General features: G+C 36.2%; 1 protein-coding gene across 4 annotated transcripts; it reads left to right on the forward strand.

Moving 5' to 3' along the window:
• The first annotated feature begins 812 nt into the window (after positions 1 to 812).
• Positions 813 to 26,655, forward strand: LOC127850672 (microfibril-associated glycoprotein 4-like). 4 transcript variants are annotated; one of them, XM_052383867.1, is made up of 13 exons: positions 813 to 831; positions 1,018 to 1,097; positions 1,673 to 1,727; positions 2,610 to 2,692; positions 5,298 to 5,369; positions 5,526 to 5,610; positions 7,285 to 7,379; positions 8,633 to 8,701; positions 10,485 to 10,626; positions 13,231 to 13,364; positions 17,085 to 17,181; positions 23,005 to 23,166; positions 26,144 to 26,655. In XM_052383867.1, the coding sequence occupies exons 2-13, from the start codon at positions 1,095 to 1,097 to the stop codon at positions 26,389 to 26,391; spliced, it is 1,245 nt and encodes a 414-aa protein (XP_052239827.1). In that variant the 5' UTR covers positions 813 to 831; positions 1,018 to 1,094; the 3' UTR covers positions 26,392 to 26,655. The 4 variants fall into 4 exon arrangements, with proteins under 4 accessions (XP_052239827.1, XP_052239825.1, XP_052239828.1 ...); XM_052383865.1 differs by lacking the exon at positions 813 to 831 and having other exon boundaries at positions 999 to 1,097; XM_052383868.1 differs by lacking the exons at positions 813 to 831; positions 23,005 to 23,166 and having other exon boundaries at positions 999 to 1,097.
• Positions 26,656 to 26,965: the final 310 nt, after the last annotated feature.

Below are 26,965 nucleotides of genomic sequence, written 5' to 3' on the forward strand. Positions count from 1 at the left end.
ACGTAACCCATTCATGCCTAGCGTCTAGAAAAAAGGCCTTGGCAAACAGCGTAGACCCTGATGAGACGCCGCATCATGCGGCGTCTCATCAGGGTCCACGCTGTTTGCTTAAAGGAATATCTGTAAGAAATATTCTAAATAAAGAAATAAATATACTAGACATCCCTAATTTTGGAAATAAATTTATCCAATTTAAAATAATGGGAGAGTTCACTAGGAATAAATGGGTTAATCTGAACACATTCATTATTGCCCCAACCATAGTGACGGTTTAGTAAGAATGATAGTCCATGGCATTACATGTCTTAAACAACCCCATGAATCCTAGCAAATACGACCACTAAATTTTCAGTTGGTCTGTATAGTTACACGTATTTGTAATCTTCTAACAGACTTTCTTATCACCACGTAGTAACAACCTTGGATACGCCGTGAACCCTTTACAGCCAGATAATACTAGCTGTCTTACCTCCACATGAACTGTTAGCACATTCTGGCTTTAAAGGGACCTTTTCACGTTTTTTTTGATTGACAACATTGTAAACAAACAGTGTCAGATCAGCATATTTTCGTTGCAGTTATGATATTTGCTAGAAACAGTTATAGGAAAATTTACCATTCTCTAAAATATCTATTATATGAATCTTTTGAAAATATGAAACCCTGAAAAGTATCAAGCGTTACAAACGTGAAACGATTGAAAACATTGGAAAGTTCTGTTGTTATCGTTACATTTTGTGACACTAAGAGGATTGCTTATATAAAGTATAAATACACAACTCACAATATGAGCACGGATGGCCGATAGGTTAAAGTGACTTTAACTCCAAGGTACAGTGGCTCGAGCCCAGTTGAGGATTACTTTTTTTCTTTCTTTAATTTGATTCTTGTTGTTTACCGTAGCTATTAAGTTTAAATGTTGACAGTTATGAATTTAAAGTATTTAATAACAATCTTGAATACATGGCAAAATCGGTGAAAAGGTCCCTTTAATATGACGATTTTACGTGATTTAAGATTTTAGACGGATTCGCTTACAATTCAATATTTTGGCAAACGTGGCACAGTTGATACCACTTCGTTGGTCTAACAGCATGGTAAGAATACGCTTCAGTTTTTTTGTCTTCGATCTGTTATATGAAAATAAGCAACGTTTTACTTGTTACTGATTATTTCACGTAATAATATTTTAATTGAATTTAAGTTAATATTGAATAGTTCATTTTATCTTGTGTCAAATAGTTGAACTATGTTCATAGTTTTAAGGGGCATTTTTTTATATTAGGAGTTTTGAAATTAGTATTTCGTGCATGATCATTATTCTTACATAGTTCAGGGCTATTCCTATGCCTGGTAATATGTGCGTGTTGACGTCTTTGTATGAGTACAAGGTGGGTTAAATTAACCCATTTAAGCCCAGTGGACTCTCCCATCCTTCTAAATTGGATCAATTAATTTCCAAAATAAAGGATATCTAGTATATTTATTTTTATATTTAGAATATTTCTTACAGAATTCCTTTTAGCAAACAGCGCATACACTGATGAGACGCCGTATCATGCGGCGTCTCATCTGGGTCTGCGCTGTTCGTCAACGCCTTTTTCTAGGCGCTAGGCATAAATGGGTTAAACGAAGAAGCAGCCTTATTAAAAGTGTTTGCTTTATATTTTAGTCGAACATGTTCCTGACGTTTGGCATTTTCCTTGCGCTTTCTAGCTATAGTTGCGGTAAGTATTATTATTAAATTATTATTATATTGGTATATTATATTAAGCGACCTGATACATTCCGAAATTATTTTTATATTCATTAAAGCACAGCGTTGCTGTTTTTTGTACAGATGAATGCGTGAATTATCAGTTTATCTCATATTCTAAATTAAAGCATAAACATAAATAAGGGTATAAGAGCAAGCAATTACTGTTTCAATCTCCGCGCAGAGATTGACGGAAACCAGCATAGCTGGATCAAATCACTGACCCCATTACCAACCACGTGATGATAGCACGTGGCTCACGTGGTACAATTATGTACTTTTTTGTACATTTTAGGTATTTTTTTAAATTATGAACCTAAACATAAACACTATTTTCAAAATATAAAATCAAATGATACTATTTTCATTATATAACACTTAAACAAAAAAAAAACTAACAAATTTGGTAGGATTTTCTTGTGATGGCAGAGATTTATGTTAGAGCATGGAACGACAACTCTGCGTGGAGATTGCCATACATAATGAGTAATCCTTCTCATTGATATCATTTTGGAAGCGCACCGTTTATGATGTGTCAATATTTGACTTACGAAATAAATGAATGCATATATGTAAAAATTAGAACAAAGCATATTTATACGCAGTATATTCACTAACTATATTCTTTTACTTTCCCAAGATGGCGAAATATGATCAAAATTCACAACAAATCAAATGTAGTAGTATATACCTGTCAGTCAACCACGTCTGTTTATATCATTATACAGGTATTTACACGCAAACTGTTTAACAATTTGTTTAAAGATTATTCGTACCATTGTTAAACTTTTGTTGGGTGAGGGCGAATCAAAGGCCGAAATTAAAAAACAAATTGGTATTGAATGTATTTCAGTCAACGGTTTGACATGCCTTCAGTGCACCGATATCGAACTTCCTCGCCACTGCAAGCACGTGCGGGATTGTCCATCCGGGCAGGTGACATCATTGTTATTACATCATCTGTTTTTGTTAACCCATTTATGCCTAGCGTCTAGAAAAAAAGGCATTGGCAAACAGCGGAGACCCAGATGAGACGCCGCATGATGCGGCGTCTCATCAGGGTCTGCGCTGTTTGCTTAAAGGAATTTCTGTAAGAAACATTATAAGTATAGAAATAAATATACTAGACATCCCTTATTTTGGAAATAAATTGATCCAATTTAGAAGGTTGGGAGAATCCACTAGGCATAAATAGGTTAATGATGGCTCCTGCTTCTGTATTTTCATATTAAAGGCAATTTTAAGTCAACTTATCGGATTGTATACAGCAACTATTTAATTAAATTTTCTGTTCTTTTGATGTCTGCAGATTATTGTACATATTGTACGTATTCATACGAACTACTTCGTGCTTCCGACGCTGCCTGAGGCCAATCTCGCGTTCACATGGAATATATTGTGACACACACAATAAAACGAGCATTTTGTAACGCGTGTAATCTATGTTACAAGTCTACATCTAGCGTTGAGAATGTTGGCTACTGCTATAAGGAACACTGATTTTGTATTGGTTAACTTTATTTTTCGGGCTTGAAACATTTTGTACCACCTTCACAGTTCCATTAAATACACAATAAATTCATGTCATGAATTTCATACTTTAAAGGGATCTTTTCACGCTTTGGTAAATTGACAAAATTGAAAAAAGTTGTTTCAGATTCGCAAATTTTCGTTTTAGTTATGATATTTGTGAGGAAACAGTAATACTGAACATTTACCATGGTCTAATATAGCCATTATATGCATCTTTTGACGATTTTAAAACCTAAAAATTATAAAGCGTTGCAACGCGAAACAATTGAATAATTTGGAGAGTTCTGTTTTTGTCGTTAAATTTTGTGAAACTACGAAGATTGCTTATATAAGGTATAAAATACTTCACATGTATGTATTCGGCGGAATAGCTCAGTAGGCTAGAGCGTTTTTACTTCAGTACTCTGGCAGGACTCCAGGGGTCACTGGTTCGAAACCTGGTCCGGGCAATGTTCTTTTCCTTTTTTAAATTTTATTCTTGATTTTTTACTGGAGCTTTTACGATCCAATGTTAACATTTATCGATATAAAGCATTTAATGAATAAGTTAAAAAATGCCAAAATCTGTGAAAAGGCCCCTTTAAGGCCCTGGCAAATACCATATTCGCTTTTTCGAAATTATTTCAAATCGAGGACAATCGTTAAAGCCCCGTAAACACTCAAAATCAACGAAAATTTCGTTATTTTTTTTTATTTATGTTATCTTAACACATACACAATCAATGTTCCGTTTAGCAATAGCCAAAGTTTCAACGCTAGATGTGTTATTGTAACAAAGATATAACGAGATACAACACGCTTGTTTATTATATGTATGATCCCGCTCATATTGGGCTTTCGGAAGAACATCCTATTGTGTTTTTTGTGCACTAGGATGTCTTGCAGGTTGCAATCCCTTCTGAAGGCTACTAATGGGGGCTCAGAGAACACTTCCTTCATTCTGTCAGACGTGTGCAGCGTGTGTAGGTGTCTACGAATGATACGGCCGATGTTGGGTAGTGCGCCTGTACCTGCACAAGGATTCTTCGCACCCGGAGTCTACAAAAAAACAATACCATATGGTCTGGGTGTGCATGCGAAAAGAATCTGTTCAGAGGAGGTTGCCAACCGGAAGCACAGACAGGCGGTGAAAACACAGCTCGTGAACCGTGGATATAACGGGGCGTTTGTGGAGACCGAATTGATAAAGGTCGACAATAAAAAGAGAGAGGACCTTTTACGCGAAAATACAAACTCGGAGCACAATACAAGGATTCCGCTCGTGATAACGTTTTCGCGCGCACTACCCAACATCGGCCGTATCATCCGTAGACACAATAGGATGTTCTTCCGAAAGCCCAATATGAGCGGGCCCTGTGGGGCACAGAGATGCGCCATTTGCCCGTACATGATGAAGGCGGAATATTTCACAGATCCCAGCGGCAGGAAGTACAGCGTCAGAAACAATGTCGATTGCAAATCATCCAATGTTATGTACGCGGTCAACTGTCGTCGCTGTCGCAGGTTCGCGTATGTGGGAGAGACCGGCGGAACTCTGTACCAGCGACATCTATTGAATCTGTCGCGTATTTACTCACAGCACAGTGACCCGGTAGCTGAACATTTCTACACAGACGGACATTCCATGGATGATTTCCAAATAATGGGACTCGAAAAACTCAGCGGGTCGGACGAGTACCGCAAAAGCATGGAGCAATTGTGGAAGTAAAAACTATGGACATACCGACCATATGACATCAACGTGCAAGAATAAACGTTAATAAAAGGGCGCGTAAACAACGTTGACGCCGGAAATGCACGACAATATATATATCAGTTGTCTGCAAGTCGGCTATTGAAGTCGAATAATGATAAATGTGTGTATTTGTTATTATATTTTCGGTTGTAATACAATTTGCATTATGCAAATAACTAAATGTTTCCGTCGCCACTTGTGTAGAGACATATTTTATGTCTACATGTGCTTTATGTGAAAATATGTGTTTTAACACTAATTATGTCTTTGTAGGTTTGTTTCATTCATCAGACAACAGACAAATATGGAGACGTGAGCTTTGACCTTGGTTGCACGGAGCAATCGGTATGTTTAGATATTCTAACATTCTTATAACACATCCACTAAGATTATGTGTGCGATATCAACCATCGACTACCATCAATAGTTTGCTGTGAATGCTCGTTGAATGCAACATATTTCTAAAACATTGTAATGTTTCTTTATTGCAAACATCGACAGACTTGTTCGAATCGTTCCCAAGGTAACACGTGTAACGAGTGCTGCAGCACCAACATTTGTAACGCAGCCGGATGTGGTCAACCCGGTAAAGAGGACTTTTTATAACATAAATGGAACTGTGTATAGAAATACCATTTATTTTACCGATATTCCATGTTCGGTTCTTAAAGTCACTTAAATGCATAAAATCAACGAATATTTCGGAAAATATTTCGTAAAATAAAGTTAACCCATACTTAATAAACGCTAGATGTTGTCTAGTAGCATGGATACAATGCGATACAAAATGCTCGTTTTTATTTTTTATGTGACAATATATTCCATGTGAATTTCCCTCGAATTTATCCGAACATTTACGAGCGAACGCAAGATTAGCTTCCGGCTGCTCATGAAAACTACGTCCGACGCTGCCCGAAACCACACTCGCGTTTACTCGTAAATTTTCGTAGCGGTCCTTGTGTGTACGCTATCGAGATTTATTCCAATCAAGTGTTTTTCGAAGAGGATAAAGACCGAATATTCTGTTGTAAACTCTTTTTACATGGCCAAATTATAAAGAAACGCACATAATAAGTTTAGCTGTTAATTTGACAACTGAAAACATATCATATATATGGCATTTTGATATAACAGATTGATAAAAAGAAGAATGGATCGGGAATGTTTGTAAACTTAATATGTGTTCATGATCTATTTCACCATCATTGACATAGGTGACGTAAGTAACGTAATGAATCTTGTTATATATGAGCCTTGCTCTGTGAAAAGGGGGTTTAATACATGTGCGTAAAGTGTCGTCCCAGATTACCCTGTGCAGTTTGCACAGGCTAATCAGGGACGACAGTTTCGGCGTTTACTTTATTTTTGCTAAGAAGAGACTCTCTTTGAATGAAACAAAATCATAAAAGCGGAAAGTGTCGTTCCTGATTAGCCTGTGTGGACCGCACAGGCTAATCTGCGACGACATTTAACGTACATGCATTGAACCCCATTTTCACATAGCACGACTCATATATATTTATTTTACGCTGTGGTACACTATTTGGGGTAGTTATTTGTCACAGCTAATGTTGTAGTCGTTGTTAATTCAAATTTTGTGTGAGACATTGTAACGTCCGGGGTTATGATTTTCATAGAGAATAATTACATGTATATGATATATATGACCTGGCACGAGTTGTCATATAATACCATATTTTATTTAACGAGTTCAGGAATTTTGTTAGTAAGCGAGCCTTTGGTGAGCTTACTAACGAATTTCCTGGACAAGTTTAATAAAATATGGTATGATATGACAACGAGTGTCAGATCTGTTTTATCATATGCTTTTTATTGAGCAAATTAAATAAATATTTACGCAAACATAATTATAAATCCCGAATGTTTTTAACATTTTGTGACGTCATTTGACGTTGCAACGTCATTTCAGCAAAATGACAAAATGCGATTGGTCAATTAACGAAAACTAAGCCATTGAAAACGCTTAAAAATGTTGTATTACACTAGTGTAATAAAAAAAAATGTAATGGTTGTATCACATGGGAAACAGGGTATAGCATGTGATAATAGATAATCCTTTGTACTCATATCATTAGCTATTGTCAAGTCTACAATAATAAAATAGTGTTTACATAAACAATGCTGTTTTGTTAGCTACATGTGTACACCAAAGCAATTGAAATGTATATCTACAAACTTTAAAACAGACATTGTATGCACCCGTTTTGTTTATAATGTGATGGTCATCTTTTTGTACTAGGCTATCCGTCTAGTCGCGGCCCAATATGCTACAGTTGTTCCGCACAGGCTACCGCAGGTTCATGTCACAAAATAGACTTCTGTGACAGCAAAGAGGCAAGTCATATCCAGACATATCATTTAGACAATCATTTACATTTAGACATGACGTGTGAGATGCATTTATCTTTCAATTCTTATTTTCCCAAACCTATCTCTTAATTTAAACCTACTTATTTTAGCTCGATTGCATAGAAAGCATAAGGCTTATTTCAAACACTCTCTCGCCCGTTTCCTGGCACTATAACCAGTACTTGGTGTCTATGGGGAAAATCTAAAGAACGCTTCCACAGTGGGGATCGAGCCCATGACTTCCCGATCGCTAGGCGGACATCATATCCACTACACCACCATCTATCACTAACTATCTCTTAATAGAATAAGATTGTTTTTTTGTGTTCTGTTTTAACAGTATTTGGGGTTTTAGTGACTTAGCTTGAAATAACGTAGTCTAGCGCTGAAAATACATATATAGCAATACTACTTTCAAATTAATTGTCTAAGGTGATCAAACTCATTTTGTGACATATCCTCAAATGCAAGTCCGCATGTGTTAAACCATTACATGTATGTGAATAAACATGTTACATAAAATTGGAGCAATCGATATTTCGTTAAGCTTTCAAAATAATTAAATCTTTTTAAGATATTGAATTTATATCCGGCATAATATAAAATAGTGTTAACACTATGTCGAGGCTTCTGGCTAAAATGTACTACCAGTAAGTCTTCGAACAGATGGCCGACTTCAGCTATTGGTTTCCGTTCTCTACATCACACGTACAATTTCTTAAATAATTGATTATTTACAGTGGGGAGGTAATCACGTGATAGTCAGCATGGCGATGTCAATGCCCTGACAATTATTTTTAGCCGTTTTATAACCTTTATTACTTTTGATTATTTTTTAAACGACGCTCAATTTCCAGCCATGTCAATAAAAAGGTGATTAGCGTTTATTTCGTATCAAAATTCGTTTTAAATCTCGACTTTACTCGCCACAAATTTCCTTAGTGGAGCTGTAATTAGGTCATCCCGCTAAGAAGTGTTGCAGCAAGTAAAGTCGAGAAATATAGCGAATAATAATACGAAATAACGTTTGTAACTTTTTCCATGATATTGCCTGGCGGTGAGCGACATTTAACAAATTAATACAAGTAATAAAGGTTATGAAATGGCGAAAATACCTGCTTCTGCATGTACGTCGCCATCTCGTCTATCACGTGATTACCCAATCTGATTTCGATACAAGCTTATCGCACTACACATATCTTTAATTGGTGATCTGGATATTTCGTTGGCGTTTTTAGGTGTGCATGCTAAGTGAGCAGCAAGAGTTTGGTGACACGGTGTACACATCGCAATGTGCAGTGTCGACGGTAGGTTAAATAAACAGCCTTTATTCTCATAGTAATGGCCCTCCTCATTGTATCATGCCTTTTGACGAAACCCCCTAAAGAAGTGCTGGACAGTTTATGTTTTTCTTCCATTTTAGAAGTTTTTATTTATTTGCTGTTTATTAATGACTATTACGACGCTCTTTCTCATGATTACCGTTTTTCATTTGAAAGTAGGCCATGTTTATTTCAGGCCGATATTATTTTTACACATAATTGTGTTAGTTTGTTTTTGGTTTATTAGAAGGTTTATCAAATGTTGTATAAGCCGCTTATTTGTGAAAAATATATGTAAATAATTTATGAGAAATACGAACACGAGTTTCGTTTTTCCGTTAGAAAACTATTTATAGAAAAAGAACTTGCGCATAGTAACAAACCTTAGCAAATAGCAACCAATCAGAAAGGCCGATATTATGCGAAACGGTGTACATGATACTGATTACTACATGGTGCTTAGTCTCGCCAGTATTTTTACAAAACATTACCGATATTAATGCAATGTTTGTTTTTTTGTCCAAAAATACACATTAAACTATAGATTGGGGTATTAAACATGTATGTTTTTTTAACATTTTCACTTTAAATATTTAGATGTTTTCATTAAAAGGCGGTTGCTACGGATACACATGCTGCATATACTTTTTGATTTGCCTACATGTGTTGTAACGTATTTTATTTCAGTTGATATTCAATTTAAGTTAGGACAGATTGACATGATATGCATGTAATCGGATTTTTATCTCATCCAGAAAATTAATAATTATTTATAAGTTGTTAAACAACATAAATGTAAACGCCTAAAACTCTATGGATGAAAACACAGGTACTTGAAAAAATAGTTTGGTCCTTAGTTATATAACAAAAGAAAAGGTATCCAACGATGATTTCACGGGTGTACTGAATAGCATTTTTCAACAGCATGAAAGATCAAACAATGCACACACATGTCGTTGTAGCTGCTAGCAGGATGCGCCCATCTATGATTAAACACCGTTTATGTCTGGTGGACTCTCCGATCCTTCTGAATTGGATAAATTTATTTCCAAGATTAGGGATGTCTAGGATATTTATTTCTATATTTAGAATTTCTCTTACAGAACTTCCTTTAAGCAAACAGCGCAGACCCTGATAAGACGCCGCATCATGCAGCGCCTCATCTATGTCTTCGCTGTTTGCCAAGGCCTTTTTTCTAGACGCTAGGCATAAATGGGTTTAACGCCGTTTATTTGATGAAAATTCACCAATTATGTCCAAAACAGCAAAAAGTTTCATACATATGACCCCAAAATCGCAGTGTGTAATTCTCGACGTCCACATGTCAGTTATGACGGAAGGCGAGTTTGGGTTGATTTTCCACAATTTAACACGAACTTTGCTATTAACTCCACGTATGCTTTTCATGGACTAAGTTTTTCTCAAATGCCATAAGCAGCATAAAAATCTGTCTATTATGAACTTGTTGAAATTCTTAAGAATTTTTTTTAAAGTTATTTTAGTCATTAGTCACGTGATCCTGCACCTTTTTGTTGTCGTGAAGTAAATAGCGCAAGACTATTGGGTCACTTGTATAAATGCACCGTATAACTGCATTTTCACCTAAGTGGGCAATATATATATACTTAATATTGAGCACTGCATCTGAAACATATAGTTAACTATATACATTTTAATACCACATTATTGCATAATTGCATATTTTTTAAACAGTTATATTTAATATTCGTCGATGAATTTATGCGATGTGTACATCTTCATTTTGCAGCATTGCGAAAACGTCAGGTTAGATAGTGCACCAGTAGTAGGAAGGTCAGTTTTGGAGGACACCAGATCTCTTACGGAAACCACGTGTCACACATGTTGCCATGGAGATCTGTGCAACGCAAATTGCAGCTCTAGTGCACAACGTATGTAGTGATATTCATGTCATTGATTTTGATAACTCGCATATATGCAACAATACTAATATTTTGAAAATAAATTAAACCGATAAGAACGAAATTAATGTAAAATTTAAAGGGGCCTTTTCACAGATTTTGGCATTTTTTTAACTTATTCATTAATTGCTTTATATTGATAAATGTTAACATTGGATCATAAAAGCTCCAGTAAAAAATCAAGAAAAAAAATTAAAAAAGGAAAAGAACATTGCCCGGAGCAGGTTTCGAACCAGTGACCCCTGGAGTACTGCCAGAGTCCTGAAGTAAAAACGCTTTAGCCTACTGAGCTATTCCGCCGAGTACCCATTCTTGATGTATTTTATACCTTATATAAGCAATCTTCGTAGTTTCACAAAATGTAACGACAAAAACAGAACTCTCCAAATTATTCAATCGTTTCGCGTTGCAACGCTTTATAATTTTTAGGTTTTAAAATCGTCAAAAGATGCATATAATGGCTATATTAGAGCATGGTTAATGTTCATTATTACTGTTTCCTCACAAATATCATAACTAAAACGAAAACTTACGAATCTGAAACAACTTTTTTCAATTTTGTCAATTTACCAAAGCGTGAAAAGATCCCTTTAATGTCTTACAATTGCTCAGATAAATAAAATAACTTAAGAATATATAATTTCTACATTGTGGACTTCAGCTTTTCGGTTGTTAAGGTGCGGGTATGGTACAATCAATACCCAAGGTGCGGGTATGGTACAATCAATACCCAAGGTGCGGGTATGGTACAATCAATACCCAAGGTGCGGGTATGGTACAATCAATACCCAAGGTGCGGGTATGGTACAATCAATACCCGTTATGTCCAATTCATACATTTAATAAGTACAGAATGTAAACCTTTAATATGTTAATATGAAACATATATTTACACTTAACTAAGTATACTAATATTAACATAGCATCATTTTATACTACATATAACTATAATTATCTATATATAAATATTCTCGTGACACCCAAGATACTTTTTGTATCCGGCTGTGATGAAAAACGCGTCCAAATGACCAGGTTATTTGTTGCGCACAGGTCGGCGAATCTCTCCTCGTTGTCGTTCGTCACGCCTAACCCTACCTTATGCTAAGTTTACATCGGGCCACGATCTCCCCGATTAGCCAGAGGCTAAAAAATCGGGGAGCTCTACGATCAAATGGTATACTCCACGTTCTGTTACGCTTCCTTACGAAATCAGCACGTTTTGTTGCTACGATCGAGCACACGATTTGCACCACGTTCTGTTACGCTTTGTTGCGATCAACACGATTGGCTTCCACGCTCCACCACGTTCTGTTACGTCCTGTTAAAATCTCCCACGACAAAGCCGCTTTGTTGCGATCTCCTGCGATTTGACCTACGATTTGAGATTAGAAAATGAATCGGGGCAATCGTGGTGAAATTTAAGTTTGATTTAAAATCTGTCCCGATGCCTACGATGTCCCCGATTCAACCACGTTCCGTTACGCTCCCCCACGATCACCCCGATTCGACTCCACGCTCTGTTACGTTCGCCACGATGCTCTGGAATCGGGGACATCGTGGTAATCGTGGCCAGATGTAAACCTAGCATTATCCCCGTTCACACATAGACGCCGCTTCTACTACGATCTAAGTGTGGCCGAAAACGTGGCCGATCGTGACAAATCGCAGGAGAAACGTAGTAGAGTCTTCATAAGCGCAGTATGATCGCGGTAGAGTCTTCATGATCGGAGAGCTCTACGCTCTCGCCACGCTTATTTTGAACATGTTCAATACAAGCGTAACGGGATCGTGGTCAACAAGAATCGATGTAGAGTCGTAAAAAGAGCGTAGTAGAAGCGCCGTAATCGTACAGGCAGCGCGGAAGTATCGTGGAGAGATCTTCACGATCGTAGTAAAAGCGCAGTAAAAGCTCTGAGTAGCGTCGTAGTATGATCTTGAATGTCGCGGCAGTAAACGCAGTAAGCGTTTAACGTAGGGGCATCGTAGAACGGTCGAAATGAAGACCATAATTTTCCAAATTGCTCGATTAAGACTCCGATCGGCCTCGATCCTTTTTTTTCAGATCGTGGCTTGATCGGGATGATCGTCGTAAAGTCGCAGCTATGTGTTAACGGGGGGTTACCCCATTATCTTTTCATATCCTCGGTTGTCACTGCCGATCTTGGCGTTGAATTCACCCATTATAGTGACGACGATTCTCTTTGCTCCTCTGTCTGTCTTGTATGTTGGTTGACAGTATGTTTTAAAATTTGTCTTTCTCGTCCTCATCAATGTCGTTCGTCAGTGCGTAGCACTGTAGTATGTCCACGTTGATCCTCTTCTTATTTGTAAGGAAAGAGGCCTTCAATATCCGTGGTCCGTTCGCCCTCAAACCGATGAGCGCTCTCTGTGCCGACTTGGAAAGAACCAGGGCTTCTCCCTAGTTGCACGCTCTTCATTCCCAAAATCTGAGGCATTAATTATATAACTATTTATAGCATTAAGGATATATAATTTATAATGTTTTGCATTCGACATTTATTTAATGACACTATGTTTTAACTATTATTCATAAACTGTTTGTATCGTCGTTAGCTCGTTTGAAAAAAGATTGCAAGGATCTGCTCAGCACCAACCATGTCAGTGGGGTGTACACAATACAGATAGAAGGAAGCCAGGAGACAATAGACGTTTACTGCGATATGACAACGGATGGCGGGGGATGGACGGTAAACTAATACTTATAAAAACATGTATGCAAATGTATCGTGTATATAATGGCTTTTAATTTAGCATTAACGTGATTTCTATTTCGACTCAGAACAATAAAGGAGACTTAATATTTTACCTCAACATGTGACGTTGGCCTTGGTGTAACGAATTCGGATATTGCATGAACCCCCGGAAACTCGATATGCTGTGAAAAGTTGGATGTGCTTGGAAAAGTTGCCGATGGATTTCGCTGAATTTCGGTAGGGTAAGTAAATCCAGTTCTATAATTGTTTAAAGGCATTTTTGAATTAAAATATATTTTGGTATATGCAAAAGAGTTATTATCGTGTATGTTACTAAAATTCTGGTTGCTATTATTCAGGATTTATTGAAATATGGCTATTTAAAGCCGACGATGCAGGGATTTGTCCCATATTTAGCACTTTATTTACAAATTTCTCTAAAGGTATGCCAGTGAAAAAGTTTTTGCACCGACAATTATATCAACCAATTTCCCCGAGTAACATATCCGCCAGAGTTTCTTAAAAAATCGTATTGGTGGAAAGATTCGACTTTACATTCGAATTACATTCACTTTACATTCACGTTGATGTAAAAATGATATGACCTGGTGCAGTTCAAAAGATGTCAAGATATGACAGGAGTGCAGTTCGTTTATAAACTTAAAAGCTCACTATTTCAGCTGATTTTTGCTCACTCTGATGCATTTTAGATTGATGTTATTGAACTTTGAGGTTTCATAATTATATCCGTTCTGAAGCTTAGTTAATTTCCAGCTTATTTGTATCTTTTTTTTATTGTTTGAAAATCATTGTAAATGTAAAGCAATTGATTCAAACAGGTAAAATATACGTCAGTTAGGCAATCTAAACATTTATAAGAATATTTTCTGCCTATAGTTCCAAATTATGGGTAGACTTTCATAAATCTAAAATAAATTTGGATCTATGATAATGGCTTAAAGTTGACAGCTTTGCAAACATCCCCGACAATTCACGTGTGTCAATGTCTGTTTCTTTTCGTTCTTTTTGGTAATGATATATGCAAACTGTAAACTTTTATTTTTAAAACCCATTCAGGCCTCCTTCTTATGTGTATTTGCATAGATAGCACGCAGATCTCATCTGCTGAAGCCCCAAGCCTTGAAGGAATATATTCAGCCAGATTTCAGCATATTATAACATTTAAAACTAGGACGTACTTTCCATTTGAGCGTAAAACGCATATTGAGAGAACTCGTAAAGATTGCATTTAAATTATATAGCTCTGGTCTTTTATCACTATACTCATTCAATAATGTCGTTGTATGCGTTTTACTTTACAAGTCATTTAAAGTTTCACTTCATGGATAAGGGGTATTTATCGTATTGAATATTAAGTACGACATACAGTGTGTTTGCAAGTCGCGTTACAACCCATTAAAGGTAGAGTATTAGCCAACGGCTCTCGCATACATGTCGTGAATCTCTCTCAGTCTGCTCCTCTCCTCTGAGTCTGTCTCTGTCAGTGTCTGTCTGTCTGTCCGTACATACCAGAGCTACAGTAGGGGGTTCTTTATGTCCGGTTTTCTGTACAACTTGACACAATGAGGTTAATTCCTTAAAAAATCGCTCTTACGGGGTTAAAATATACTTGTGGGTTTCTACGTAAGAGTATCATTTACTCCACAATTATTTCAAACAGTAAGCAAATAGTTAGTATGAAAAGTTTCATTGCAAGGAACAAGCATGCAAAGCGCATAAATCAGCTGTTATCGTGAGCTTTTAAGTTTATAAACGAACTGCACTCCTGTCATATCTTGACATCTTTTTAACTGCACCAGGTCGTATCATTTTTTCATCAACACGTCGAATGTAAAGTCGAATTTTCCACCAATACGAATTTTTTTAAGAAACTCTGGCGGATATGTTACTCGGGGACATTGGTTTATATAAATGTCGGTGCAAAAACTTTTTCACTGGCATACCTTTAAAGAAATTTGTAAATAAAGTGCTAAATATGGGACAAATCCCTGCATCGTCGACTTTAAATAGCCATATTTCAATAAATCCTGAATAGTAATAACCAGGATTTTTCTAACATACATGGTAATACATCCTTTGCATATACTTAAATATATTTTTATTCAAAAATGCCTTTAAACAATGATAGAACTGGATTTACTTACCCTACCGAAATTCAGCGAAATATATCGGCAATTTTTCCATTCACATCCAACTTTTCACAGCATATCGGGTTTCGGGGGGGTGGTCAAGATTGACAAAGAACTTAATAGGACGCGTGAAAAAGTATGAACCGCGTTCTGAAAAAAACTGGGCTTAATTCAGTGTGCGTAAAGTGTCGTCCCATATTAGCCTATGCAGTTCGCACAGGCTAATCAGGGACGACAATTTCCGCGTTTATGGTATTTTGAGTTTCAAGGGAGTCCCTCCTTACCGAAAATAAAGTTTAGGCGGAAAGTGTCGTCCCTGATTAGCCTGTGCGGACTGCACAGGCTAATCTGGGATGACACTTTACGCACATGCATTAAGCCCAGTTTTCTCAGAACACGACTCGTATGTTTCCCTACTGACAGTGCCGAGCGACCCATTAGGAAGATTATGCATCTGTATACGGGCTCTGCGACATTCTAGGGTCCAATGAGAACGTTGCGAAATTATTGTTTTACGTTTTTAAACTTATCTATTGACTTGACAAAGACAATTATTTTATAACAATATTACCGGTATGCTCCTAATTAAGGTATACACTTGACTTACCCCGTGGTAAATGTCTAATCATTTATTATTTGCAAACCCGTATTGTTTTCTTAAATTTGGCATCTTATAATTATAATGTCGTATTGGCATTACGGTATTATACTCACATTTTATACCTATAAAAATAAATATTTAATTTTTTGCCAGCTTGTCCAATGAGAACGTTGCTAGATAATTGTTTTACGTATATAAACTTATCTAATGACTCGAAAAAGACAATTACTTTATATTATTATTTGTATTATTTTAAAACAATGTTAAACATTGAAGCATCAAGATTTTTGGCCGTGTTTAAAACGAAAATGTGATTTTCCACTTGTTTCACTAAATCAATCTGTTATGCATTTTTAACATATGAGCCGTGCTCTGTGAAGAGGGGGTTTAATGCATGTTCGTTAAAGGTCGTCCCAGATTAGCATGTGCAGTTCGCACAGGCTAATCAGGGACGACACTTTCCGCTTTTATGATAATTTCTGTTTAAAGAAAGTTTATTCTCAGCAAAAATCCAGTTGAGACGGAAAGTATCGTCTCTGATTAGCCTGTGCGGACTTCACAGGCTAATCTTGGACGACAATTTACGCATATGCATCAAACCCCATTTTCAAAAAGCACGGACCATATTTACTTCAAACAGCAGCCAAGTGTCTGATGATGTAATGTTGCGCGAACGAACAGTTTAAATGCAGTAAATGTATAAAAAATAATAAATTAAATTGCTGGTCTGTAACCAATACAAAAACGACGTCTGTTCAAGACTGAAACAGAGAAAATATCATGGATCTTTAAAATATACTTAGATTTGAATAAATTCGGCTGATGAAAGAACCTTGACAGGCCGGCTTACATTGTTGAAGCTAGTTGCTACTGCTGCTGCTGCTGCTGCGGATGATGATGGTGATGATCATGATCTTATATGAAATATAAATCATTTACTCCACGTACACGTTTCTGGTTCAGGTTTTTCAGCGGCGTGTCAACGGATCGGTGGATTTCCTCCAAAACTTTGCGTCATATGAAAATGGCTTCGGAGACGTCCACGGAGAATTCTGGATGGGTAAGTGTATTATGGGGCAGTTATTGCCGTCATGAACTTATTTTTGTCCCTCAAAATGGCGTCTACTAATTATAGCTTAGTCGGCTTGCTAAATGTGCAGAGCGCTAGACGAAGCATCACATAGGAGCGTGGTTTGAAACTGGTGTTTCAGTATTGTTGTTTTGATAATAAAGGTGATTTCAATGTTATATTTTCTAAAATTCAACTTGAAAAACTGATTTGGAGATAATATATATTTTTGAAACCTTCAATTGGGATTTTTTAGGTCCAATTTGGGAAAAATATATACTTTTTCATTGGGAATGGGTTCCCCATATCGGACCCAAATTTGAACGAAAAAACACACACACAACGTGTTGAGATATATAAGGACATAATTTCACCCTACCTATTTAAATAGAACAATTGTAGGCTCTCGACAAATATTTATATTAAGTACTGGAAAACCTTGTTTGTGGCAGAGTTTTCAATTATTTCCTTATACCTATCCGCATTGATGACTTTATTTTATATGTATAGAAACAAACTGTTTCAACTTTGGTTTACTTTATTTTTGTTCTTAATTTTATCATCACAATTTCATTATAACAATATTAATATTTGTTTGAATAAACCTATAATGCAACGAAAAAATCCTAACATCTAAACAAATGATCGCAGTTTATATATGAGACATTGCGCCGTTGATAATGACGTTGACTAACAAAGAACGGTTCGTGAATTACTACAATTCTCAAACTGCACGAAATACACATGATTTTCGAATTAGTCACCGTTATTGTTAAACAGTCTTATCACTATTTATACTGTTTAATAAATGGCAATATGTTTCTAAACAGAGACGATCGCGATTCGCGACAATGTTACCCAGGAAAGGTGTATTTTACACTTTTGGAAACTTTATAATATTAAAGATAATTGTTTGAGATGCGGACTAAAACTATTTGCAACAATTTAGCGTTACGCCTTATGCCATTAATCACCGTAAATCTTCCAATAACGCACCTTTTTTTCAAAGTTGGGCTGACTTACCTCCCTTGCTGTGACGTCAGAGGTGTACATCCGCTATATTTTAACAGCGTTATTTATGCCGAGACGATCAACTGTATTGCTATTACTTCAATAATGTTATGTTAAATTATGGACTTTTCTGACGAATCTAATCATAATGAAGATGAACTGCATGAAATTAGACCGTATATGTACAGTGCACGCCATTTTATCGGTGTAAAAATCGATTTACAAAATCCCAATTTGACCAGACTCCTTTTCCCAAAATGGCTGGACAACGCCTTAAAGTGTTCGTTTTTAGATTTTGCATCATCTATTCTTTCTTTGTAAATAAATGAAAGTGAAAGAAATCGTATTAGTATAACACATAATTTAACTTATAACAATAATTCTAATCATTTGCACCCACTCTAACTGTGCATCGCCCATGTTTGGTCTAGTTCGTAATCTTTCCACTTATGCATGGTGCAAATGTTAATCTCTGTGATTTATTACTCTAGCTTGTTAGTTTCTGACCTAGCGTGCTACTGAAAATAGCCATCGGGATAATGTTTTATGGCCCAAAAGAGCACACAGTGGCTTCGACCCGTGTTTTTGATCCCTAGATGCAAGATGAGCACTTGCACTATTAAATATAATGTTGGTCAGTACAAACGTTCTACCGAAAACCGCAGACCGCGTCTTTGTTTTATTGCCCAATCAAGCCCTGAACATCCAATATTCTGTGTATTACGACACACAAACTTTAGATAAGGACGTGCCGTCTGTTAAAACAATGATTTTTTTTTAGATTAGTTAACATATCGAAGTAGCTCACACAGTGAATTCCCGTTATGATCTCGGAAACGAGACTTGCTTAAAACATTTAAGATAACGATATGTATTGTCAAAATAATTTCTTAAAACAAATGACAACCACCCAACATACACCATACACAGACGAAAAAAGTATAAATAGTTTGGACAATTTATATACAAACCAATGTTTCAATACAAAAACAACTTGTACATGTTATGATATCTTATATAAATAAGGTTGTTTATTGGTCTTTGCAAAAGAATATGAATTGTACACGATGATTTTTGTGTGCAATCAGTATACAGTTCAATACAAATGTATGCAACTGAATGTAATTGTTCAATAATGAACGAACTAAAAGAGTGTAACGATAACGATACAGCGTGTTTTATTTTTATTTTATTCAAAGGAATTGTCAATGGCAAATAATTCGCGAGATACCCCGGTACTTAAGTTGAAATTCACTACGAAACTTTTCATTGAAATTTCATCAAATCTTAAAAAAAAACATATGCCGAAATTCGTTTGATACTTTAGAAAGAATGGAAAAAGTTTGTGTTTATGAATTTGAGCACCGTTTCGTCAATATGTACCAGAATTTAATGCTAAAAATGGAAATCGGTCATATACGGAATTATCATTGTTTTGACAGATGACATCCGATGGTAATTGTATTAAGTATGCAGCGAAGCTGGCGAAATGTTAACACAATCGCGCAGAAGTAAATATATCAGCGTATTATCTGTATCTGTTTCTAATGTTCGTTAATTTTAAAATTATTCAGCATTTACTATAGTATACAATAAATATTTGTAAATATTTGCATGGCTAGCACGACCGATTTTAGTGCACCAAATCTTCCTCAGTTTTTTGTCATTCGGAAACTGGAAAAAAATCACACTATCTTTTCCATAACGTGATTTACATCCAAAGGCCGCACAGATAACCATTTTCCTTATTACTGTGAAAACAATTTCACGAAAATATCAATAAAAACAGAAAAATAAAACCCGAAATTTGAACTATCGCTAAGCGGACGCGAAAATGCTTGTTCAGCTGTGACGTCACAAAACAGGGATGAACAGGGGAGAAAGCGAATCAACGCTTTGCGAGTTACGATCATAAAAGTCAACAAAATCATTAAACACAACACGCAAGCGTTATTTTCCCGATAATTTAATTATATTACAATGTAAATAGCGTTAAATATAGTGACTTTGGATTTTCTTTGAAATTGACCTTTAAAATGCGCAGGATGCAAACTAATTAGAAAGAATTTTTGTGTTCGGATACGAATGCATTTTTGTTCACAGAGTAAAACGAAATATCGATAACCACGTGATCGGTATTGTATGATAACCACTTAATGTATAACATGGTAACTGTCTTTTTCACCGATATTAGCAACGAAGAAGATAATTGCGAAGGAAATATGTTATGATATTTTAACTTATTTGTACGAATGAAAAACGCACATATATTTCGACCATCTTAAATCATTTACACTTGTCTGACAAACGTCAACATCGAATAAACGCAACGCAGACATATTAAGCATCAGTTTATAAACACACTTATCCTTTCACTGCAACTACCCTTGATATATGTGTGTGTTTTCATATGTTTCGTTTTCAGATTTTATGCCCCCGGATCGAATGATCGGGGGTATATTGTTTTTGGCCTGTCTGTCTGTCATTGTATGACACGTGACGATAGCGCCCAGAACGGACATGTTTTTCGATTGTGATCGTGAAAATTAAACAAAACTGGATAAAGGTTTTTCTTAAAGCATATTTTAAGTGTAAAAGGTGTTCTGTGGTGTTGATTTGTACGTGGCAGAGGACATGGTATGGGAAAAACCAAAGGCAATAAAAGACAGAAATAGTAGTGAAAATAGTAGCGCGGTAACTATTCAAAGTAAACAGTACAAACATGGAGGCCCGTCAAGTGATTTGGAAAATTTGGATAATACAGTTAGTGTAAGTGAACTTTTAAAAGAGTCAAATTAGGTTCTATTTGCCGATGATCACGAGTCGAATAATAGTGTTTTTGTAACAGAGAGTGGATTATATAATGAATTGACTGTGAGCTCTTCAAAAATGGCCAGCTGCAGTGCTAAAGAACCGACTATTTCGGATGTGATGAAGTGTCTGGTGGCGATTAGCGATCGGTTTGCTGTGGTTGAAAAGAAACTTGGTGTTTTGGACGTGCTTGAAAAAAAGGTCAGAAGTTTTGAGAAAGAGTTGAAGAGTATCTGGGTTGCTATTGATGATCGGGCCAAAAAGTTGGAGGAGCGTGTGTCCAAGATCAAAGACAAGGTGGATGGGGCTGATATAGGTGCTGCCTTGTTAGCCAGTAGGATCGAGGATCTTGAGAAAGCGAAGGCATCCCTTGGTGACGAGGTGACATACCTTAAATCGCAATCAATGCGTGATAACCTAATTTTTACTTCCGTTCCAGAGGATAATAGTGGTGGAAATGAGTCGCCGGAAGTAACAGAGCGCAAACTAAGGCAACACCTACATGACGCTCTGAAACTGGCCAAGGAGACCGCGAGCAACATCCGAACGAGTGCACAGATCCCCAGGGCAACCAGTTCCGGGAAAGATTCGTAGCATTGTAGCTAAATAAACGTACTTCCAAGATCGAGAGCTCGTGCGGAAGCAATGGAAATCCCTTGCAGGTACAGACTTTAGAATGTACGAACAATTTCCGCAAGAGGTACTAGCCAAGCGCCGTAAACTGGGTACCAAGTTGAAAGCGGCTAGGGACGAGGGGAAGAAGGCATGGATCGTGTACGATACACTTTATGTGGACGGACGCCCGGTACGTGACTAGGCATACGACGGAGGTGCGCTGTCAGTACTGTCGTGGTTATACTGTAATAAGAAAGAAATATATTAAACAATATTACTATGTTAAACCATCTGTATTTAAATTTACACAACTTTTGACCTCATGTAATAAGACCGATATAAATAATCTTTGTAAGTTTGTTAAGGACGCTCTAAACAACAGAAATGCACAAAATTTTGTTAATAACTGAAACACAGTTCATCTCCGAATAAATTCTCGATTATGTATTGTTTAACTAATAAGTTTGTATAACCCTTTCACTTAATGCTATGTCATGTTGTTTTATGCATTATATATGTATATGTATCGAAGACGATGTACTTGTACAAGTATTAAATAAAATGTTCTGTTCTGTTTCTGTTCTGTATGTGTCTGTCTGTCATTGTATGTGTCTGTCTGTCATTGTATGCGTGTGTCTGTACCAAAACTTTAACCTTGGCCATAGCTTTTGCAATATTGATGATAGCAACGTAATATTTGGCATGCATGTGTATCTCATGGAGCTGCACATTTTGAGTGGTTAAAGGTCAAGATAAAGGTCATCGTTCAAATTCAAAGGTCCTATATATTGCTTCAAAGCGGCACAGAAGGGGGGCATTGTGTTTCACAAACACAGCTCTTGTTAATTATATCAAGCATGGGATTCGTTTAAAGCCGCATAAACACTCAAAATCAACGAATGTGTCGTACAATAATTCCAAAAAAATATAGTTAACACATAACAAACCGTGTTCCTGAAACACGATGGGGTTCTCATCATGCTTCCGACCCTGCACGAAGTCAGTCTCGCGTTCGCTCGTAAATGCTCGGATATCGTCGTGGAAAATTTACAAGGGATATATTGTCACACTAACAATAAAAACGAGCAATTTGTATGTCGTTAAATCTATGTTACCAGACCACATATAGCGTTTAAATTTTGGCCATTTCTACAAGGATCATTGATAACTTTATTTTTACGAAATATTGTACGAAATATTTGTTGATTTTGAGTGTTTCTGGGGCTTTAGCAAACTATTGGTACACACACACAATTAAAGAAAACACACAGTCAAAAGAAACAAAACAAATACTGAAGGGACAGACTTTCCACATTTACTTGAATAAACCAAGAGTAAATACATTTAAGTCAATCTCAAAATATGAGTTTTATTCAGGTTTAAAGTACATACATGGATTGACCAAAACCGCACCAACTGAACTGCGTATCGACTTGGTGGCGGCTGACGGATCTACGGCGTATGAGGTGTTCCCCAACTTCCTGTTGTCAGGATCTCCCTACTACGCTTTGCATGTCGGCAAGGGGAACGGGACAGCGGGTATTAAAAAAAATATTTTTAGTAAATGTTTAATATCCCTTTCGAAGATACAAGTGAAGATGGATGTATTTTAATCCAAAACGCAAACTATGTCAAACGAGGACAATACGTAAACACAAAAACGCAAAGCGTACACGCATATATTTACGCAGAATTCGTAAAGTTAAGGACTAAATTTAATTTTGACTGCGTTCATGCGATTATGAACGTAATCGTAAAAGCATTCACTTTCAACTTGGTGATTAGCGCTAGCTACTTCTATCCAGTCCCTTTTCACAGATTTTGGCATGTATTAAAGTTTGTCTATAAATGCTTTATATTGATAAATGTAAACATTGGATCTAAATAGCTCCAGTAAAAACAAGAATAAAATTAAAGAAAGAAAAAAAGTAACCAATAACTGGGCTCGAACCACTGACCCCTGGAGTAAAAGTTTATCGATTTGACCACTCGACCATCCGTGCTCATACCATGAGTGATGTATTTTATAATTTATATAAGCAATCCCCGCAGTACCACAATATAAAACGACAACAACAGAACTCTCCAAATTATTAAATCGCTTCGCATTGCAACGCTTTATAATTTTTAGATTTTTAAATCGCCAAAAGATGCACATGATGGATATTTTAGAGCATGGTAAATGTTCAGTAAAGTACTGTTTTCTCAGAGATATCATAACTACAAAGAACATTTGCGAATCTGAAACAATTATTTTTAATTTTGTCAATTTCGAAAAACGTGACGATTATATTGCGACGATTATATGCAACAACGTCATCAAATGACATCGTTACAAGTCAACAAATGACACTTATAATTACACTCCAAACACATCCGGAGAGTTATTCTTGTCACATTGTGCTAATAAAATACGATACAGTATGTGATTTTTTGAAAACGAGTCACCGCTAACTGAATATATACATATACATACATTGAAATTGTATACATTTATTTTATACATATACATACATTGAAATTTTAAAATCTCTCCTTTGTAACTGCAAATTACTTCAAATGATCAATTTTTTGGTATTTGTCATGTAAGATTGCCGAGTGGCTTCCTACTTACTTTTTTTTCAAATCATGTCTATAGGGTCAAAATTTACATCCCCTTCGGGGTTACTCGTTTTCTTTGTTTGTATATACATGTACATGTAGTTAAAACTTAAACAAGCTTCTCCCCTGAAACCACAAGGCCCAAATAGTTGGTATGTGGTATTTTACATCGTAGTCCTCCACCAAGTTTGATCAAAGCACGTCCATAATGTTACAATTGACCTAGTCGTAAAGTGTACTTTTTCCCTTCAAGGGATATTTTGGGAAGCGTGTAATATACTTTACACTTAAAAGCAAGGCTCATATAGGTTGGGAATGTGGCACGTCACATTGCATGGTCTGCCAAGTGTAAGTTCCAATCTTATACCTTGGCCCTTGAGTTATAATTTCGGTTTTGTTTTTGAATTAAAAAATAAAATTGAAACATGGCCACGAGGAAAAGCAGTCTTCTTTATATGGCTGTATTGCAAGATCGTTATCCTTCTAGAAGTCATATGTTTTGCCCTCATTAAACTTGCTAAGAACACGTATTCGTATGACATTACGGCGGATTTCTAACATGATTTTTCGGAAATATCACACAAGTTATTCAGACCATTTCAGTCCATCCGGGTCTTAGGTGAGCGACCTAATTCCTTTAATGCGCTTGGTTCTATTACCGCTCCTGATACTTAGTTCGATCATTTACAGTAAGCAACAAAGTTGATATGGCCTATCTTATTTCTCCATATCTTTCATATCGTCCCGTCTCATTTTTTATGAATAAAGTAGCTTACTATATTTTTATTTGTGTGTAGCATTTAAAGGAAAAATAGACTGTTAGAAAGCTTAAATTATTTATTTAAAAAAATCGCTACATTTAAATGTGTACATCAGATATTAATTATTTTGCGAAAAAATAAAATTAGTTTTGACGGTCAGATAATAAAGTCCGAGTGAGCAGCATGCTATTTTTTTCTAAATCTTCTACACTCTTTGAATGAATGTGCGTAAAGTGTCGTACCAGATTAGCCCGTGAATTTCGCACAGGCTTCTGAGGGACGACACTTTCCGTCTAAACTGGATTTTTGCTGGGAAGAGACTTTCTTTAAACTTAAGTATCATAAAAACGGAAAGTGTCGTCCCTGATTAGCCTGTGCGGACAGCACAGGCTAATCTGGGACAACACTTTACGCACATGCAACTCTGTGAATTTACATAATAAAATGAATATGTAACTAAAGCATTAAGAACATAAATATGTTAAAATATATTATAATTATGTATCGGATAATTCTTTGCATTGTACACACAACTAAAACAAATAAAATTTGCTGATCTAATGCATTTCGTATTTGATATGACTTGTAAAAACACTATGGATTAATTAGAGCAGGGATTATTACCATCAATATATAATTGAAGCTCGATTGGTCATTGTTGGCTCGGGTTCTACTTAAAAGTACCCCGGGTACTCTTAAGTGCACTAGAATGTACCCCGGGTACATAAAATATACTAAAACATACCAGGGAATACTAACGCTAAATTGGTCGTTGTCGGCTCATTTTTTCATGTTCATATTTATGTTAATATTCTGTAAATACTTTCGAAACTCATACTCAAAAAGCATGTTAAGACAGGTTATGTTCAAAGAGAAAATTGTTTTGTAATTTTTACGACATCGTATTTTTGGCGGGAAAAAACTCGGGTACATTCTAATATTTACCGGATGCCTTACAGCGTATTTCCCGTATCCGGGGTACATTGTACTATACTGAAGAGTACCCGGGTACTTTTAGTAGTACCAGAGTCGACAATGGCCGATCGAGCGTAATTAAAGCATCAAGTGTATGTAAAAACGTGTATTTAGCCAATTAATTTAACTAAATCGTCAAGTGTTTCTGTTGTTCGATAACGTTATATTATGTGTTTAAGGTGACGATAAAGGATTCTCCTTTACCAATGGCCATGTGTTTTCCACCTTGGATCATGAGAAAAGTGTCCACTGCAGTTCCCTTTATGATGCAGGATGGTGGTATGGCACCTGTTGCTGGGCTTATTTGAATGGCAAATATTACACACCCGGAACCTTAGCCACCGGGAAAAGTGTAGGGATGTTCTATCATGATTTTAAAGGATTTGAAATGCTCAAAGAGACAAAAATGATGTTTAGAAGGGTTTGATTTGTCACACCTGGAACCGCAGCCAACGAGAAAAGTTTATGGGGCTTTTTATTATGATATTAGAGGATTTGAAACGCTCAAAGAGACAAACATGATGCTAAAAAGAATTTGATTTGTAACACCTGGACCCGTTGTCACCGATACATGTTTAGGGGTTTTCTATTATGATTTTAAAAGATTTGAAATGCTCAAACAAACAAAAATGATGTTTAGAAGGATTTTATTAATGAACTTGAAGAATAAAGCAACATAAACAAAAACCTACATGTCAGTGTCGTATGTTAATAAATTCAGTCTATTTAAATGTCGATGTGATTAACACTTTGCGTACAACATGTGATACACGACTGCGATCCGTTAATCAATCAGGGAAATAGAACTAACCAAAATCACAGGTTCCCACTAATGATAGGAAATATTGTTATTTTTTCAAACAAGACATTTTCCGGCATAAAGTTTGCAAACGAAAAATAAAAACATTCATGCTTTAATTGAGACCTATATGGGACATTTATTTTCAGATCTTTTTGTGAACGACGCTTGACTGTGTTTAGTAAAATGTTGTATTTTAACT

The sequence above is a fragment of the Dreissena polymorpha genome, chromosome 11, assembly GCF_020536995.1.
Source record: "Dreissena polymorpha isolate Duluth1 chromosome 11, UMN_Dpol_1.0, whole genome shotgun sequence".
Taxonomy (NCBI): Eukaryota; Metazoa; Mollusca; class Bivalvia; order Myida; family Dreissenidae; genus Dreissena; species Dreissena polymorpha.